This window comes from Eleutherodactylus coqui, chromosome 5 (assembly GCF_035609145.1).
Source record: "Eleutherodactylus coqui strain aEleCoq1 chromosome 5, aEleCoq1.hap1, whole genome shotgun sequence".
Classification (NCBI taxonomy): domain Eukaryota; kingdom Metazoa; phylum Chordata; class Amphibia; order Anura; family Eleutherodactylidae; genus Eleutherodactylus; species Eleutherodactylus coqui.
In genome coordinates this window covers 45,153,567-45,173,405 of record NC_089841.1, presented here as the reverse complement: position 1 = coordinate 45,173,405, position 19,839 = coordinate 45,153,567, and the positions used below count along the sequence as shown (strand labels likewise).

At 47.1% G+C, this 19,839-nt stretch overlaps 1 protein-coding gene across 3 annotated transcripts in view; it reads left to right on the top strand.

The window, feature by feature from the left end:
- WDR70 (WD repeat domain 70) overlaps nt 1-19,839 on the top strand; it is a 215,453-nt gene that overhangs the window by 39,911 nt on the left and 155,703 nt on the right. For all 3 annotated transcript variants that reach the window (XM_066602410.1, XM_066602409.1, XM_066602411.1), the window contains exons 8-9: nt 7,157-7,310; nt 11,366-11,442. In XM_066602410.1, the coding sequence (XP_066458507.1) occupies nt 7,157-7,310; nt 11,366-11,442 (231 nt within the window). The remainder of the gene's footprint in view (nt 1-7,156; nt 7,311-11,365; nt 11,443-19,839) is intronic.

Sequence of the window (19,839 nt, the reverse complement as noted above, 5' to 3'; positions counted from 1 at the left end):
TCGCCTTCGTCCGGGCCCTCCCGGCTCTTGGTCGCCTTCGTCCGGGCCCTCCCGGCTCTTGGTCGCCTTCGTCCGGGCCCTCCCGGCTCTTGGTCGCCTTCGTCCGGGCCCTCCCGGCTCTTGGTCGCCTTCGTCCGGGCCCTCCCGGCTCTTGGTCGCCTTCGTCCGGGCCCTCCCGGCTCTTGGTCGCCTTCGTCCGGGCCCTCCCGGCTCTTGGTCGCCTTCGTCCGGGCCCTCCCGGCTCTTGGTCGCCTTCGTCCGGGCCCTCCCGGCTCTTGGTCGCCTTCGTCCGGGCCCTCCCGGCTCTTGGTCGCCTTCGTCCGGGCCCTCCCGGCTCTTGGTCGCCTTCGTCCGGGCCCTCCCGGCTCTTGGTCGCCTTCGTCCGGGCCCTCCCGGCTCTTGGTCGCCTTCGTCCGGGCCCTCCCGGCTCTTGGTCGCCTTCGTCCGGGCCCTCCCGGCTCTTGGTCGCCTTCGTCCGGGCCCTCCCGGCTCTTGGTCGCCTTCGTCCGGGCCCTCCCGGCTCTTGGTCGCCTTCGTCCGGGCCCTCCCGGCTCTTGGTCGCCTTCGTCCGGGCCCTCCCGGCTCTTGGTCGCCTTCGTCCGGGCCCTCCCGGCTCTTGGTCGCCTTCGTCCGGGCCCTCCCGGCTCTTGGTCGCCTTCGTCCGGGCCCTCCCGGCTCTTGGTCGCCTTCGTCCGGGCCCTCCCGGCTCTTGGTCGCCTTCGTCCGGGCCCTCCCGGCTCTTGGTCGCCTTCGTCCGGGCCCTCCCGGCTCTTGGTCGCCTTCGTCCGGGCCCTCCCGGCTCTTGGTCGCCTTCGTCCGGGCCCTCCCGGCTCTTGGTCGCCTTCGTCCGGGCCCTCCCGGCTCTTGGTCGCCTTCGTCCGGGCCCTCCCGGCTCTTGGTCGCCTTCGTCCGGGCCCTCCCGGCTCTTGGTCGCCTTCGTCCGGGCCCTCCCGGCTCTTGGTCGCCTTCGTCCGGGCCCTCCCGGCTCTTGGTCGCCTTCGTCCGGGCCCTCCCGGCTCTTGGTCGCCTTCGTCCGGGCCCTCCCGGCTCTTGGTCGCCTTCGTCCGGGCCCTCCCGGCTCTTGGTCGCCTTCGTCCGGGCCCTCCCGGCTCTTGGTCGCCTTCGTCCGGGCCCTCCCGGCTCTTGGTCGCCTTCGTCCGGGCCCTCCCGGCTCTTGGTCGCCTTCGTCCGGGCCCTCCCGGCTCTTGGTCGCCTTCGTCCGGGCCCTCCCGGCTCTTGGTCGCCTTCGTCCGGGCCCTCCCGGCTCTTGGTCGCCTTCGTCCGGGCCCTCCCGGCTCTTGGTCGCCTTCGTCCGGGCCCTCCCGGCTCTTGGTCGCCTTCGTCCGGGCCCTCCCGGCTCTTGGTCGCCTTCGTCCGGGCCCTCCCGGCTCTTGGTCGCCTTCGTCCGGGCCCTCCCGGCTCTTGGTCGCCTTCGTCCGGGCCCTCCCGGCTCTTGGTCGCCTTCGTCCGGGCCCTCCCGGCTCTTGGTCGCCTTCGTCCGGGCCCTCCCGGCTCTTCGCGCTCTTCAGGCTGCCCGTTGGCCTGTGCAGAAAAATTTGATGAAATGATGCAGTTCTCAATTCAACTCCACCAGCAACACAATGTTTGAGCTAGGTCTCAGCACTGATTGAAGAGCTCCTTACCTGGATCCGTCCTCTGCAAGCTGTCATGCTCAAGTGCCGTAAGATGGCTCTGGTTCGCAGCTTTATCATTCTTAGTCAATTGTGATGTCATGTGATGTCTATGATGTCATTTACTCTGTGACATCATGCGATTCCTATGGAATATCATACACTTTGTGATGTCATCATATGGTCTACGTTGTCTTTTTTCTTAGGAACTTATAACCTAAACTGAAATGAAACGAAAAAAACAACAGATCTCTCTTTATTTTTACTTCCCATTGATTTCAGTGGGATTTCAAAAATATGGAAGGTAAACGGAAAGTCTTCAGTGCACTTCGGTTCTGTTAGATTACTGTTTTTGTTTTAGATGAAAAATTAGCGCAGTCTGTAGCGTTATTTTTCCGTCCCTAAAAAAAAAACCTGAGGCCTGATGGAATGGAAACAGACTGAAGCCTTTCACGCATGACAAACACATACCGTAGAGGCAGATCCCTCAGACTGGCATGTTCTAAACCTTCTAATTAAGGCCGCCTGCAGACGAGTGGGTCGGATCCGACGGCGAGAATTCTCGCCGCGAGACCCGACCCGAGCGCCTGCAGAGACTAGCGCGTACTCGCCCGCGCCCGGCGGCCCCGGCTCTTTCATGTGCCGGGCAGCCGGCGCATGCGCAGACCGGAGCCGGTGGTTGAGTGAGTGACGTTTCTGTGCAAGGCTCTGCGAGCCCCGCACAAAAATAGGACATGCTGGGGTTTGTTTGCCGCGCGAAAGATTTCGCGCGGCCAAACCGCGGCCGTCTGCATAGGAGTGCGTATTGTAATGAACTCCTATGCAGGCTTTGAGCGGCGGAAATCTCGCGGGAAATCCCGCCGCGGGATTTCTGCCCGTGAGCAGGCGGCCTAAATCATTGTGCTGCTTGTGCACTAAGGCTGCCTGTCGACGACCATGATGGAATAACGCTAGCGATATTCTGCCGCAGGGGATAAGGGGGGAGCACCGACAGCTCTCCGTGATGAACCTATCTAATAGGTGGGCTCACTGCGGAGAATCACGGTAAATCACTATGATTCTCCGCTTGTGGACATCGGACTGTGCTTTCCATAGTTAGCCTATGGAAAGCTTTTCATAGCATGATCCGTGGGCGATTTATCGCAAGTGGATCATCTCCTGTGGTCAGGCAGCCTTAACCCTTCCCAATTTAATTTGTATCCTGGTTTTCCTAGGGGGCACACTCTTTTTCTGCTTATACAACGGCGCTATATGCTGGCCAAAGCCAGTACTGCATGAGGTGACACGTTGGATAGGCTTCCGCCAGCAGAGAGACTGGCAATATACAGTAAGAGAACCCCAACGGACGTCTTCCTACATCGGAGCTGTACAGCCTTAAATCATAATGTCTTTAGACTACAGACAGTGGATTGGGAAGGGTTAATATAGGCACTCCTCTAAATACATTTGACTCATTTTTGGGCTGTCCATGAATTTGTGAATTATAGCAAATATAACGGGCCGTGCGCAGCGCCGCCTCCTAATACTAAGCCGTGCCCAGTCTTTTAAAAAGTAGTGGGGCCAGTGTAAGAGACCAAAAAGTTACACACTTGGGTGCACAAGATGTCATGCACCAAATTGTATCTTTTATAAGATGGAAAACTGAAAGACTTTGATAAATCCGCCCCACTGTGCCCAAATGTGTACAATCTCCCCCTACACGATGTGTGAACGAAGTCTCCGCACTGACTGAGGAGCTACATACCTGCATCCGCCCTCTTCATGCTGGAAAGCTCTAAGAACACACGATGGTTCTGGTTTAGAACTTTGGATATTCTGCGCCGGTTGTGATATCATGTGATGTCTATGATGTCGTGTGCCTTGTGATGTCATCATAACTAGCAGCCTTGTTCTTTGTATCGAGTTTAAAGCAGTAAGGGTTGAATTAATTTTCCTTTTTGATTTTAACAATAATTTAACCCTTTTACATTTACCCTTATAGAAGCCAAGTAGATGTTTTTGCAGGTTTTTCCATAGATATGAATGTATTTTAAAGGGCTCCATAAAGCATCCAAAATTGTCACCAATATGCCCTAAATTTTGCAAATGGCGATCACAATTTTTAATGGCACTATTTTCAACCAATCTTGCCACTGCACCTCCGATTAAGAGTAATGTTCAGCAATGTTGCAGGCATGCCTTAGTCACACAAGGCACGTCTTCCAAAGACCCGCCCCTAAGACCCTCCGTGCTGCCCAGAAGGAACGGAGTATCGAATGGGCTGTACATAGCGGGAGGAGGAAGTTATTGGGAACAACTAGAGGATTGCATCTGCCATGCCTCTTTATATGTATTACTGTACATCATGGAGCATTAAAGGGGTTGTCCAAGGTGTGCCAGTGATTGATCGCTGACTTCTACTACTGGCTGCTTCCCCTGTGATGTCCCATAAACCAGACAGGACTGCAGTTGCCAGTAGAGACCGGAGCATAAGCCTATGACCCGATGGGTCTGAAATTTGGGATTTTACCATGCATTCTAGTATCAAACAAATATGAAAGGTTCCGTAAATATCGGAGATTGTCAGGTGTGACACCCCCCCCCCTTGGATGATTTGTCCTGGAATGACCCAGAGATCATGTGTTCAGATCCCACCAGGGAACTAAGGACCTTCAGCCATAATTCCGCTCATCTGCCCCATTTTTGGAGCAGAGAAACATAAATATAACAGAAACAAAGTGATCCGTTTTTTTTCTCCAATGATCTCCAGTAAATCTGTCCGTTTTCACCCATTTCAGTATTTTCAGTGCAGCCAATTGTACTCCAGACTGCGTTTTTCTACATTTAAAAAAGGAAACCAAACACAATGGATTGTAACGTAAAGCGTTCCTTTTGGCTTCCGTTTTGTAAAGGCCCAATAGAAATCAATGGGAGAGAAAAACAATCAGCTGATTCCCATTTAAATTCTGTTTCTCATTTCCAAAAACGGAGCCGATGAACGGAGTTATGGCTGAAGCTCTAATGCGGGCGTGAATTGGGCCTTATAAAATGCATTAAAGGTTTGAGAGAAGTAAAAGAAATAAAACACATGTAGAAAATATTAAAGAGTCAAAAGGAACCCCTTTTTCTAATTTTTTTAAAATAAAAAAGCCTAAACGATAAAATAGAACTGGTGTGAAAAAGTCCAAACTAACGAAATGCGTTATTTACCCCACATGGTAAACAAGAAATGCAGTGGCACCCCACAAATGGATACCACTAAAAACTGCAGGTCTGCCTGCAAAATGTATTCGAGCCCCCTCACAACCCTACTGAAGGGAACAAGTCATACGGCTCTGGATATGCCGAGAAAAGCACATGTTTCCTTTTTTTTAGTTAATTTTATGAAAGTATACCAACTATATAAATCTGGTTTTGCCGTAATCGTACTTAAAACTAAGATTTTACTGCAATGTGAAAGCTGTAAAGAGTTAAACCCAAAAAACTGGTGTGATTTTTGATTTCAACCTACTAAAAAGTTTTTGTAAAAGTTTTTCAATGCATTTTAGGGTACATTAACCCCTTAAGTGGCACGCCCGGAAATTTTCCGGGACGAGCTCCACTGACGATGGCGATATAGCCCGGAAGATTTCCGGGCTATGTATCACTATGGGAGCTGCAGAGCACAATGCCACAAGCTGTGACAGTGTGCTCTGCCTGCACAGACCCACAGAGAACAAAGCAAGGGCTTTGAAAAACCCTGCAGAAGATATTGCCGATCTGCCGGCAATCTCCTGCTTCTAAGTCTCCTGCTTTGTTTATAGGTTGCCATAGAGACCATCGGCTTGTCAGAAGCAAGCCGATGGTCTCTGTGGCAGGGAGAGCTTGGTGCTTGGCTGTCAGAGGACAGCTAGGTACCAGCTCTTACAGCAGAGATCAGAGAAAACCTCCGATCTCTGCTGTGTTAACACTTTACATGCTGCAGTCTATGTGACTGCAGCATGTAAAGGGCTGTCACTGCAGCATGTAAAGGGCTGTCACCATCGGACCCCCGGAATGTGATCAGGGGGTCCTGATGAGTCCCTGTGGAGGTCCCTAAAGGGACAAAAATTAAAAAAATTTAAAAAAAACAAAAGTAAAAAAATTATTAAAAAAAATAATAAAAACACTTGTCTCCCTTTACTTGGTAAAAAAAATCAAAAATACAATCACACATGTGGTATCCATGCGTCGTAATGACCCAGAGAACGAAGTTAATACATTATTTAACCCCTTAATGACATGGCCCCTTTTTTTCTTTTTTCCTCCCCCTGTTTAAAAAATCACAACTTGTCCCGCAAAAAAACAAGCCCTCACATGGCCGTGTCAATGGAAAAATGAAAAAGTTATGGCTCTTGAGACGCAACTGCAAAATTAGTTGAAATTCAATGATTAGACCATTTAAAAAAACCTGCCCTGGTGGGCACGACAGGGTGGTAGGAAACCCGCCACTCAAGGGGTTAAATGGTACCGTGAGCGAATACAAACTTTTGCTGATGGAAAAATTCTAAAATAATGGCACTTGGAATGTGATGATAAAAAGCAAACCTTGTCGGCATCCTCTAGTGACTGATTGCATTGATGTTTTTAAGTTTGATTATTTTACTTCCAATTTTAAAATACACAAAAAAGTAAACCTTTTTTCCCACCTGCTGTGTTGTGGCTAAGGACGTTACACACCATTCACCTGCTTTGGGAGCTAGACCTGATTAACTGATCTCCTCTGGGAATGTAGATGGCATAGAAGGCGTCGCACCTGGGTCCCCCTATAGGAGCCAGAGTGGAGTTGCTATAACATGATTTAGCGATTGCTCTGGTGAAATTGAAATGTTCACGTACATTACATTGCTGGCCAGTCTTCATGCAATATCACAATTCGCCTGTAGTGGCCGCTGTAGTGAAAATGATCAGCTGTCAGCCACTGTCCTCAGTAAAATTAGATCTTTGCCAGCGTCTATGGGGACACTTGCACATCGCAGTACGACCCCAAGTCACTTCCACTTTGGAGATATCAATCACTCCGGTCAGGAAGCAGAAGTGGTTGTGAATCCATTCCACCTGCTTTGGTGTAGATGAAAGTGACAACAAGAGGAACAGCAAGACACCCCAAGGAGGGACTGGAGACAATCCCTCTCCTTCCTGACTGATTCTTCTCTAGTTGTGTGTGTCCTTGTCACTACTACGGTAGTACGCAAGGTGCTACCTGCAGCCCAATTGGGTTGTACAGGTAGTCCTGCTCCTCCAGGACTGCGCATCCATACATCCCGGAGCATGAAGGAGATATCAGGACACGGGCCGATACATGGGGAGAACTATAAGGAGGTTGGTGCGGATGCTTCCGCTCTGACCTCTGTGTTATTGCAGCGCTGATGGCATGCCCCCTCTATCCTGATGGTAGGTCATCAATAGTATTTCCATGGCAAACCCCTTAAATTTTTCTGGTGAGTGCATATATGTATTTATAGTATATATTCTGTATGTCTCTGTAGATGAAGATGCTCATACGTCTGTTTTCTTCTCTTCCGCAGTCATCAGATTAAGTCTCTTCAGTACAGCATCACCGGAGACGTCATCCTGGTTGTAGCTGGGAACTCGCAGGCCAAAGTGCTTGACCGAGATGGCTTTCCTGTAATGGAGTGTGTAAAGGGTGACCAATACATCGTGGATATGGCGAACACCAAGGTACTTGAATGTTGATCGTGGCATGTAAAGGGCTCACAGAGGGAGGGCGCTCCCTCTGTGCCATCATTGGGCCTCCACTATATAATTGTCAGGTCTCACCGTAGCCTATGATTGCTGCTATTAGCAGTAATACATTGCAGTACAGAAGTATTTTAATAGCGATCATAGTTTCACAGGTTCAAGTCTCCTACAGGAACATGAAAAACATAATTAAAAAAATCTTTTTTACACACTTTCCTCTTTTGTTTAACCCTTTCCAATCCACTGTCTGACATGTAAAGACATTCTGATTGAATGATGTACAGCTCTTACTGTAGATTACTGGCCGCTCTGTTGTTGGGGGGCCTCTCCAGCATGTCACATACTGCTGTAATGGCTCTAGCCAGCAGATGGCGCCATTGTATAATAGCAGAAAGAGAAAGCCCCCTAGGAACCCTGAATCCAAAATTGGATTGTAAAGGGTTAAAAAAAATGTGAAAAAATGTTTATAGTCGCATCCTTAACAATCTGCTTGATAAATTGCACACACGTCTTGTCCTGCGTGGCAAACCCTGTAAGAAAAAAAGCTGCCAAAATTCTATTGTGTTGTTCATTTCACCTCCCAAAAAACACAAAAGTCATCGAGAAAGCCATATATACCCCAAAATGCATTAAAAACCTGAGCTCGACACACAAAAACAAGCCTTCACAATAGAAATTTTTTTTTAAATTATGGGACGTTGAACTTGGCAATGTAAAAAAAATATATTTTCGGGAAAAAAAGGGTTTTTATTGTGCAAAAGTGGAAAAAACTAAAAACAATATAGAATTTTGGTATTGTTGTAATAGTACCAACCTTCAAAAGAAATGTTTCATGTGATTTAGGTCGGGCTTATAGGAGCGTGTTTACCGTGTATTACATGGCAATTCGCAGGCAATCCATGAGATTGCCTTACAGGATTTCACTTACATTTGCGTGTATGCATTGCGTAATACACAAGCGCAAAAAAGAATGCAGCATTAGAGAGCCCATTGTTCTCTATGAGGGCATAATCAACACCACCTATATCTAATTACATTGCATATGGGCGGCATCGATGCCCGCCATTGCGAAGCAGCAAAGCGGAAATTTTAAACAAAAAAAATGAACAATTCATTTGCAATCCATTTTAGTTCCGTTTTTTGAACTGGAAACTAAAGCGCAGCAGTTCCAACTCAAGAAATGAATTGGAAGGGAGATGGAAAGTACAGAAACAGATTGAGGCTCGAGCTCCTTAGCTTCAGTACAGTTCTATGGGTTGCACAACTGAAGCTCTTTTTTTCTGTTTTGCAGTTCCCACGATGGAACAGCTAAACGAAAAGTAAAACACTAATGTCAAAAGTTCCTAATTATCGTTTGGCTTTGAATGAACGGCCAACAGCTTTGCGGGGAGGTGCGCACTTCAACGACCGTGAACTCGAACAAGTGAAGAACAAACGCTGTGTGTAAAAGCACATCAACAGTCATACATAGTTTTCTCCATTTATCATATGGAGTAACAGCCTGGAGGCCCCTCAGCTAAGACCAGATTTCTCAAAAAGGGGTTAAAGGGTGAAGACCAGGGGCACCCCTAGGTGTAGCCCTCAAGAGTAGCCCAAAGCCAAATCGTTAGTGGAGAGCCCTTGATATTCTTTGTTTACATAGATACTCCTCTCTGGCTGTAAGGTGATCCCAAGTCTTCGCTGCGTACGGGTATAGTATGTATAGGAGCAGATACGTGATCTCCATGATATCTAATGGACCATGCCAAGGAGCCGATGAGATCTAAGATGCCCTTCAAACGAGGGTGCGCTGAGAGTTACCTGGATGTCTGTCCGTCACAGCCGCGGTTGGATGGGTGAGAAGAGGAAGTTCTGTTGGTGTCAGGACAAGTTGAAGTATTTCAAGGCCAATGGAAAAACATTAGAATTGTTTTGTCTGCGGCAGCCCGAGAGCTTCTATCACCGAATCCTAGCGGGAAAAGAAAGTGGACAGGCAGGAATGGAAATAGTAAGTAAGGAAAGGGAAGAGTGCCAAGATGTCCCTGATAGATTATAGATAGACGTGCGAGGAAGAATGCTGCTCCCCTCTTCATCTATCTCGTCTAATAAAGCTCGGACAACGTACATCTCAAAGGCATCTTCAGGCGGGTGTAAGATTTAGTGCATTAGACCTATTGCACTACTAGGCCCTACATGGGAATATGATTGGATACTGCTTAACTCTTTCTTGCCCACACCATGTAAAGCAGTGGACTAATGGCACAATCACTGGGCTGTTAGCATACTATTCTATCACTGTTATCAGTGACCTGTATATCGGGATAGCAAGAAACAGATCTACCCCTCACTACACTCTCCCTCTCCAGTCCATCCTGAATGCAGCAGCCCACACAGATGCCCCACCCTGTGCCAGTCACTGCATTGCTTGTCCATCCACTATGGAATATAATATAAACTCAGCACTCTCATCCATAAAGCTCTTAACAGATTTGCACCACCCTATATTTCTGTCTAACACCCTACCTGTGCTGATGATCACAGGGTAACATCCTCCATAACCCCTAACCACCCTCTCCCATTTCTAAAATTTCTCCTGAGCTGCACCAGTTCTTTGGAATGCACTACCACAGACAGTCAAACTCCTTAAGGCATCTTCTCCTCACTGATCCTGTTCATTCACCTCACTTCCAGCCGGTCGGCTTGTTATGAAGCGTGCATTCCTCACATTCTTCTTTCTGCAGGTCAGTGAAGGTCACCTCCTGTGACGTAGCGTTCACTGGCTAGGAAGGAATGCTGATCTATTGCAGAGACAGCCAGCATGAACAGTCTCTGAAGTAGATCGGCACTCCATACATTGCAGGAAGGAGACTGCCTGTGAATTTTACGTAACGTCACAGGAAGCAGAAGAATCAGCCAGGTGGAGGTGAGGTGACCCCCCTGGACTGCAGGAGACAGGAGAAGATCTGGTAAGTAGACTGCCTGGGGAGGAATAGGTGAGTAAAGAATTATTTTTCTATTTTTTTTTTTTTTTTAAGGACCGGACCCCTTTAATGGTTTTCATAGTTTTGGAGGAGGGTAGTGTTGCTTTACAATGCATCTGTATAACTGTATGCTAAACAGCATGAACTACTGCTCTTACCTGCTCGGATACATTGAATGTGCGCACGGGACTCTGAACAGATCTTCAGAGGGGGACATCGTGGGAACCAGGGAGCGGCTGAGCATATGCATTACCCGACTCCCCGTCAGCTCCCCTAATTTATGCCTCTTCTAAGCAAGCCAAATCTTGTTTGAATAGGCGGGTAACGTCGCCGCTAACTCGTTCACACTTGTGCAGCCTGTTTAGACAGCAGATCATTGTTGAGAATCGTTCACATCCCTATGTTATACACTGAGTGAGGAGTGTTTAAACGTAACCATAAGTAAACGAGATGCCAAAATAAAAAGTGAATGATTATTGTTCGGTCGTTGGCTCGTGTTTAAACCGAACGCTGATCATTTACTTCCCCACGTTTTAACGGTCTTTTTGAACGTTAGTTGTTACGTCTAAACGCAATTTATGGGCTTATTTAGATGACCGTATGCGCAAAAAAGAACTTTTTGTGCACGCAGGGCCAGTTCTCTCACATGCGCTTTCTGTGGATTCAAATGTTAATTGGCCTATAAGGTCCAGATGTGTTATTCCCCCCCCCCCCCCCTCCACGCTTTGCGCAGTGTTTTATGCTTTGCCTTGCGTATTTGCGCACATCTCATGAACTTATATGGGGCTTTTGCTGTAAAAACACAGGAAAATAGAGCAGGTACTACTATTTTACGCAGGCGTTAAATGGTCACGCAAAAGGCACTCATTAGGAAGAACCCATTGAATTCGGTGGGTTCTATTCTCTGTGTTTAGTCCACGCAGAATTTGCCCCCCACACACCTTATTTATGGTGCTTTGGGGACGTGACCGGTTCCCTTTAAATTCTTTGATTCAATAAAGTTTGTCTTTACTGAGAATGATCTAAGATCTTCCTTTATTTCTCATCACGTCTTCTTCTGTTTTTGTCTTTTAGGGTCATACCGCCATGCTCAACGGGGGATGCTGGCACCCAAAAATAAAGGAAGAGTTCCTGACTTGTTCGAACGATGGGTAGGTCGATGAACATTTTCACTAGCTGCTGATTTGATGTACCTATTAATGTTCTTGTCTATGCAAATAAGGGAGATGGAACAGTACCTCCGCAGCGCCACCTATTGGATGGCAGCATTCCTTCAAATCAATGTCCAACTTTTTAACAAGTCTGCAAAACAATTTATTGAGAATAGAAAACCAAGCCAGAAATCCATACATAGACAGCTGTTTCGGGGTGTTCGCGCCTCATCAATGTGCAGTAGGTTTCTGGCTTGGCCGGTGAGAGGCCAGTGATGTGGGTAAAGAGGGGTGTTGTCTCTCCTTAAGGAGTGCACCCAAAATAATGCCATCCCCCGACCTGTTCCTGTGTACTAACACATTTTCAGGAGCGAACCCTGATGGAAATTGGTTGAAAGTCTGTCAACTCGAAACCGAGCAATGGCAAAATAACAAGAAACACCCCCCCCTCCAAAAAAAACCAATGGGGTATGACCCGGAACGTTGATGGTTGAGCCAGGAGCTCCATGTTGTCGCCACTAACTCCACTGGCCAGTACAGCTAAGGGAGTACTTGGCCAACCGGAAATCTTTCACCTCTGATGCACTTGTTTCCTTAAATAGTCCAATTTTTGCAAAGGAACTAGGCAAATCCCCAGGCCCGGATGGGTTCACATATTTATACTAAAAGCACTTTCAAGCAGAACTTCTCTCTCATCCACTTTCACATATTAACTTGTTCCTGGCTCGCCTATACCTGCCATGCTTCACTCTCCCATTACATTAATTCCTAAGGGGGGGGGGGGAGAAATCCCCACGGTTGTGCCAGCTGCCGGCCTATAGAAGCCGCTGCTTTTCAGGGACGGTCTTTACATTCCCACTTAGTAAAGCAAACGCATCCTTTTTACAGCCGAATCCTCCATATCTGGAGGTCTACTTCATCACCACTTTACTTGTCTGAAATGACTGTTTTACAAGTTCTCCTTTTTGGTATGATTGTTTCCTAAATACCTCTCATGTTCGTAATCATCGGCTCATTAACGGGAAGTGCGGCCGCGTCTTACACACTGAATGACTTGTCTGTGCAAGGTTCGGGAATCCTCCTAAGTGTTCTACATGGGGTCATGACACGGCGCACTCAAGTCATTTAGCCCTCTCATTAAGGTCACTAACCTGACTGCGTCCCATAACTCATTGTGGTTTTCTCCCCTCTCTTGTCTGGATATTTCGGCTTTCACAGGGTCTGGAATTGTTCTCCTTTATAGGATAACTGCTCAATTACAGGGATTTCATTTTCTTCCTTTGCTAAGGGCGGAGAGAGGTTCCAGCATGTGTGTCTATTTACATACATGTAAGAAGGCAAGTGGATTACATGGTAACACCTTTTCCATTACAAGTATTGTCCAGTGTCTGACTGAGTTCCTAGGGTCCACCGGTGGCATTGAATCACTGGGCCCTTCCATTACAAGGATTGCCCAGTGTCGGCCTGTGGTGCCTGGGTTCCTCCAGTGGGATTGAATCGCTTGGGCCACCGGTGGCATTGAACCACTGGGGCTTTCCATTGTAAGGATTGTCCAGTTTCAGACCCGGGTGCCTAGGGTCCACCAGTAAGATTGAATCACTGGGGCCTTCCATTACAAGGATTGTCCAATGTCGGACTGAGGTGCCTGGGGTCCACCAGTGGGATTGAATCACTGGGGCCACAGCTACATCGAAATCAAAACCGCTAATCCACAGATTTCATGCCAATCCAGCTCCATCCTTGATTCAGTTGTATCTGCGTTCATAATATCCTTTTTAATGACAAGCTATTAGTCAAACTACAACTCCCCGGATAGCCTGACTGCATGCAGCTCTATGTTGGTTGATGTAGTCTCAAAAAAGATGAGGGGACAACCCATTTTGTAACCGGTGACACCATTAAAAAGCAAACTGACTGTAGTAAACCCCTTGGTAACGTGTCATACACATACGGCGCACGTGCATAAGATTAGTATGATGCGGGCTCAGGAGCCGAACCTACTCAATGCATGGTGGGTATCAGCTGCCTTTGGCTGAGTGCTTGTGGTTTGGTTTTGGCCGTATGTGGTTACTGCATTGTAGGTCTGTAATCTGTGTCTGGATGTGGTGGGACCTATGAGGAGTTTGGGATTGTATTGTAGGCTTTTGCTGAGCTACTTCTCTTCATCCTCCAGCCTCTGCATTGCCATTATTGCAATCAACAGGATATAGAAGACAGCTGGCAGCAGGAAGTGATATGCAAATACTGTCCCAGATGACGGGCACGGTTGCCAACCTGAATTATTCTTTTTTCTGAACAACTTGTCCAGAAATCACGAACTTCCAATTTTTTACGAACAACTCGGAAGACCGTACTGGATGATAATTATAATAAGTGAGGCATTTATTGGACAGATCAGGGGTGTAGCTTTAGGGGGTGCAGAGGTAGCAGTCACTACTGGCCCTGGAGCCTTGGGGTATAAGAAAACACTAGTATTGTAAATGGCACATGGATGGTTGGGGGGGCCACATTACAGATTTTGCACTGGGGCCCCTACATATTACTTTTGTCTAATCTTTTAAGATTGTAGCAATGTCCCCAGCTGCAAGTGTTGCATCAATAGCTTTCTTAAGAGACTCCGTGATGCAGTGACAAGTTGCGGGAGGGCCCCCATGCTGAGCTTTTGCATCTGGGCCCACAAGCCCTTCGCTACTCCTCTGGGACAGATACTAATATGGACTCGTCACAGTGATCATCTGTAATCTGTGTTGAAATCTGGAAGTGTTTAGATTCTCTGCAGCACCCCCGAAGGAGGAGTGAAGCATTACACTGTGTCCATTCACAGCAATGAGTGTTGTGTGTCATACAGGACAGGTTGGGTCCTCTGGAGAGAGAAACAGTCTTCACAACCACCCTCCACTCTGGACAATAGATGAGGGTTTTCTACACTGGACATAACAGAGCCGAGTCCCTTATCCGAGGCCTCCATCAATTAGCTTGGGTTATAGCGTGAACATATAGTGCGGTACAGATGTTATCGCTCACCAATCCTATCAGTCCCTGTCCTCAGTGGGGCTCATAATTCAGTTTTCTTATCTCAGATACACACTAGGGTCAATTACATATCACAATGTAACAGAGCTTCTAGGAAACCTAAGAGCTGAACATACTGTACAATGTAATACTTGATTGTCCCAGTAGATCCACTGCAGGAGAATGAAATACTTAAAGTTTGCCTATTGAACTCAATATATTTATGCATTAGGGACTAAATGATGGTTAAAGCAATTGAATTGTAGAATTGGAAGACCTTCAGGGTCATCGGATCCAACCCCGTGCTCAATGCAGGATTCACTAAGGCTGGGTTCACACAGGGCGGATTTGTTGCGTAAATTCAGTGCGGAATTTCGGTTCGGCAAATCCGCCTGTGGCCGCTAATCCCGGGATTGGCCTGCCGTGTGGACGCGATTTGTCAAATAGAGGAAAAGCATGCGGCCAAGCCACTCCAAAACCTGTGGGTTTTGAAGCTGCGTTTACCCGGCGGAAATCTTGCGGTTTTTTTGCTGCTGCAAAACCGCAAGATTTCTGCCCAGAATACGTCCCTTGGGAACCCAGCCTAAGGCCTCATGTCCAAAAAAATACAATCCGCGCAGAATCTGCTTTAAATGGTATTTTTATTCATAGCAATGTGGCCGATCCGCACTAAAATGGGGCATGCTACGTTTTTTTTTTACCGCGCGTGAAAAATGCAAATCGATTTAAAATGCCATCCGCGGGTGCAAAATTCAATTTAATTGACTGCGGATGGCTAATGATTTCCTATGGGAAAAATTGAATGTGGATTTCACTCGCGGAATCCGCAATTAAATTTTGCTAGTGGACATGAGGCCTAAATCCCATTTCTAGATGAAGCCAATCTGTGGCTTTATCTAGAAATTCGAGCCACAGTGCACAGAGATAATGGTGCTGTTCAACCATCATCCAGTCGCTGATGTGTTGGTGCATTTGAGTTTAATAGGCAAAAATAGCTCACTGACTTCCTTTAGATCAATGTAAATCCAAAGCGCCGGCTCACCGCACGGACACAATCATCATCGGGTGCGCAGACAGGTGCAGGCACACCCACAGCAATACAAAGCACAAACCTCCGGCACGTCCGTGGATACCAGGATAAAAGCAGGATTTTATTTTCACATCATGGATAAAAACATTTTCCAAAAAAAGGTTTTTTGCGCTTACATGTTTCGAACAGAGTTTTTATTCATAGCAATCCTGGTATCCACGGAAGCGCCGGAGCTTTTTGTTTTATAGACTTCCTTTAAAGTCCTTCGACTATTACAGCCAATTGCTCCGGGTGCCAGCAGCAAGAAATTGTATAAAAGCAGGGAGCTGTGCCTCCAGTACCATTCCGGATCACTGCAAAGTTTACTGAGTTGTGCCCCTCTCCATATACCAACGCAGCGGACTGGCAAACAGCCGATTGGCCAGGCTTCTAAGCCGCAGTGCCCGCCAATTGGCTATTGACAACCGATCCTGAGGATAGGTCATCAGTCATTAGACAACCCCTTTTAAGAAATTGATTAGGAAGGGGACGTGACTCTGAGAATTCCTCGGGCGTGTATAGTATGAAGTGTTGAATCCTACAATTGGCCGTCTTTTACCGCAGCTTTTAAGTAATATAATTTATTTCTAATTGCTGATATAACATGGGGCTTTATTCTCCTTGAAAAATGACAAATTGCAGCGGCCTGGTGAATATAAATGAAAGGGAGCTTGTCCCGTCCCCACCGCTCCATAAACGTAAGCCATGCTGCTGTTAGGGGACTTAAAGGGGTTGTCCCGCGCCGAAACGGGTTTTTTTTTTTTTCAACCCCCCCCCCGTTCGGCGCGAGACAACCCCGATGCAGGGAGGTAAAGAAAGCTCACCGGAGCGCTTACCTGAATCCCCGCGCTCCGGTGACTTCTCTACTCACCGCTGAAGATGGCCTCTTCCTCCGTGGACCGCAGCTCTTCTGTGCGGTCCATTGCCGATTCCAGCCTCCTGATTGGCTGGAATCGGCACGTGACGGGGCGGAGCTACACGGAGCTACACGGAGCCCCATAGAAGACTGCAGAAGACCCGGACTGCGCAAGCGCGGCTAATTTGGCCATCGGAGGGCGAAAATTAGTCGGCACCATGGAGACGAGGACGCCAGCAACGGAACAGGTAAGTATAAAACTTTTTATAACTTCTGCATGGCTCATAATTAATGCACAATGTACATTACAAAGTGCATTATTATGGCCATGCAGAAGTGTACAGACCCACTTGCTGCCTCGGGACATCTCCTTTAATAGTGAGTCAGGGGATGGATTTGTATACTCGCCCGTGATCCAGTGGTGTTCCTCTCTAAAGTCGGCACATGGCACAAACATCTGACTCTTTTCAGAGTCCCATGTGTGCCCATAGACTAGTATAGGAGAGCGCGGGCACGGGACTCTGAAAAGAGTCAGATGTTTGTGCCACTGGCAGACTTCAGAAGGGCACACCGCTGGATTGTAGGAGTTGGTGGGTATAAAAAAAAAAAAACATCACCCGGTATAATGGGTATAAAAAAAAAAAACATCACCCGGCTCCGGGCCACTTTCCGTTACAGCAGCCTAATTTGGGGTCCTTTTAAGGCAAGCCAATTCTCGTTTGCCAACACTCACTCGTTGGCGTGCAGCCTGTTGAGACAGGTAGATGCATTGTTGGCTCTTTCAAACGAGAATCGTTCAGAAGTGAATGATGGCTGTTTGAACTGAATGAGAAGTAAACGAGCCAGTGAGGATTTTCATGCCTGCAGAAAATGAATGACGGGGACGAGCGAATGATTTTTGTTCGCCGGTCATTGGCTCGTGCTTAAACCGAACGTTTACTGTTCACTTGCTAATTGTTCCGTCTAAAGGCACCCTTAATTTATGGTGCTGTAGGGACATGATGGGCTCCCTTCTCAGTGCCCTGCAAATTGATGAGTTTTGGAGGGGGTGGGCAGGGGGGGGTGCACATATATAAGTTTATCACATGTATATAGATTAGATGGGCTTCAGGGTAGGGTCGTCAGCTTTGTTTTCAGGTCATCGGCTTTATTAGGCCTGTTAGTGGTCTGTTTATTTTAAACCACTCATGTGATGTTTGACCTCAAACTATGAAAAGGGAAGAAAAAGAATACCCCATGCATTTCAGACCCATTTGTGGCAGTGAGAAGCTTGGGTGAAATGGAATTGCCTGGAGGAAGCTGCAAGGCATCAAGGACCTGAGACATGCCTGTAGTGGCTAGTACGGTATTGTATTAGTTCAACATGGCATGGCATTCCTTTGGGCGGACCAGTTATGTGCCCGGACAGCTCTTACAATCGCCATGCATGTGTCTGCCACATAATAATAGTGTTTTTTACAACCTTTGCTTTACCTAAATACTGCCGTGTGTTAGCACTAGGATTACTGATGGGCTCAATATGACCCAACAACTGACGACCTATTACAGAACAGGCCAGTTTAGACTTCACTAGAGGACAAATGATTGTTCATCTGCATAGTTTCATCATTTTTGGCATTACATCCCCCCATTCACACAGGGGGATGTGCTGCCAACAGCAATGATTTTTTTGGACTGCTTAATGTGATCCCCTGCTGAACCGGCGTCTGCTCATTCATCGGGTGATCAATGGCACATTCGGATGGGCCAGTTATTGGACAATTAGGCATCAGTGACCAAAAATCAGTGAGTGTGAAAGGCTCTTTAAAAGAGTTTTATATATGGAAATAATGTTTAATTCCCATGAAAATGGAAAGTTCTATGACTCTCTAATAGACCTTCTCTCATTTCCTCACTGTTTTCAAGATACAGTGCGTTTGTTGTCAGTGAATTAGAACATTGTTATTTCCATTCACTGGCAGCAACCCTGTACATAGCTAGTCCTGCTCTCAGCTGAGTGGATAGAGTTGTATCCAAGACTCCAGACTGATACATTGTACATAAGCTAGTCCTGCTCTCAGCTGAGAAGTGGATACAATTGTATCCAGTGTAGACAATGCTCTGTGAGCTAAACAGCCCAGACTCCAGACTGATACATTGTACATAGCTAGTCCTGCTCTCAGCTGAGAAGTAGATACAATTATATCCAGTCTAGGCAATGCTCTGTGAGCTAAACAGCCCAGACTCCAGATTGATACATTGTACATAGCTAGTCCTGCTCTCAGCTGAGAAGTGGATAGAGTTGTATCCAGTGTAGACAATGCTCTGTGAGCTAAACAGCCCGGACTTCAGACTGATACATTGTAGCAAAGTGTATCTGTTGATGTGTTTTATGGGCCATTTACACATAATGACTATCGCTCAAAATGTGTTCAAACGAACGAATTTGGACTATATTGTTCAGTGTAAATACACAGCAATCAATGGCTTTTCCTTCACAGTTTGTTACTTTTCACCGCAGATGTGAGCAGAGCCTATGTTGAGTACTTTTTCCGACTGTGTGATGTGCTCGTATCAACGCCTTCTTGTTGTCTCACATGAGATCATTAGATCCTTGGTAACACTTCTGCGTAGGTGAAAACACAGGAATACGTTCTATATGTGTGCGGTAAAATAACTGCCTGAATCTCCTAATTAATTAGACTATGTGCTAATCGGTGTGGAGGGGGCTGAATAGTCATTTGCTCTGTAATTTACCAGTCCGCCATTTTCTTCCCACTGTATTCCTCGTGTCCGATCTTCAATTACATGAACTGAACGCGGTCCTGATAGTAATGGAACCACGAGGCAAATTAAAAAAGCTACTTAAACTGCTACTTACTGTCTAAACATGCAATCCTGCTAATTGGGTATCGTGGGCTATCACATTCACAGCGGGTTTCCTTACATCCTCGCCAGGTGCTCAGCTTGGTTTTCTGGCCGTAGTACAATACCCCCTGCCATAAATTAGATCTTCACGTACGCATTCATCTAGTCACACCCGTATTTAGTATTCAGCGCCTTATTACATCTGGATCGGACTGTAACGCTCAGTCTGTATTTCTAAGCCGCACCTTACAAAAGTACATTTGTCTCTTAAGATATAGAAATACACTTTGCAAATGAGAGAAGAAACCAAAGCTCTGCAGCGCCACCTACTGGATGGTAGATTCCTTATTAATTAATAGATAGCACTGCCGAGTTTTTGTTTAATCTTCATTTGCATACTCTATTTCCCAGAGGAGCTTGCATGGCCTAGAAGTCTCCTCCCTCCAACTTGGCGCTCTCCACAAGGAGAAACAGAACTTCCCCAGACTCACTGGAGATATTGATCCTCTAAGCTGTAATTGCCTTGTTGCTGACTCGACTGAGGTCTGCAGTCTAAAAAAAAATGGTTCCTACCTTATAGCATACATCTGCCTCTGGGCCTAAACCTGCAAAT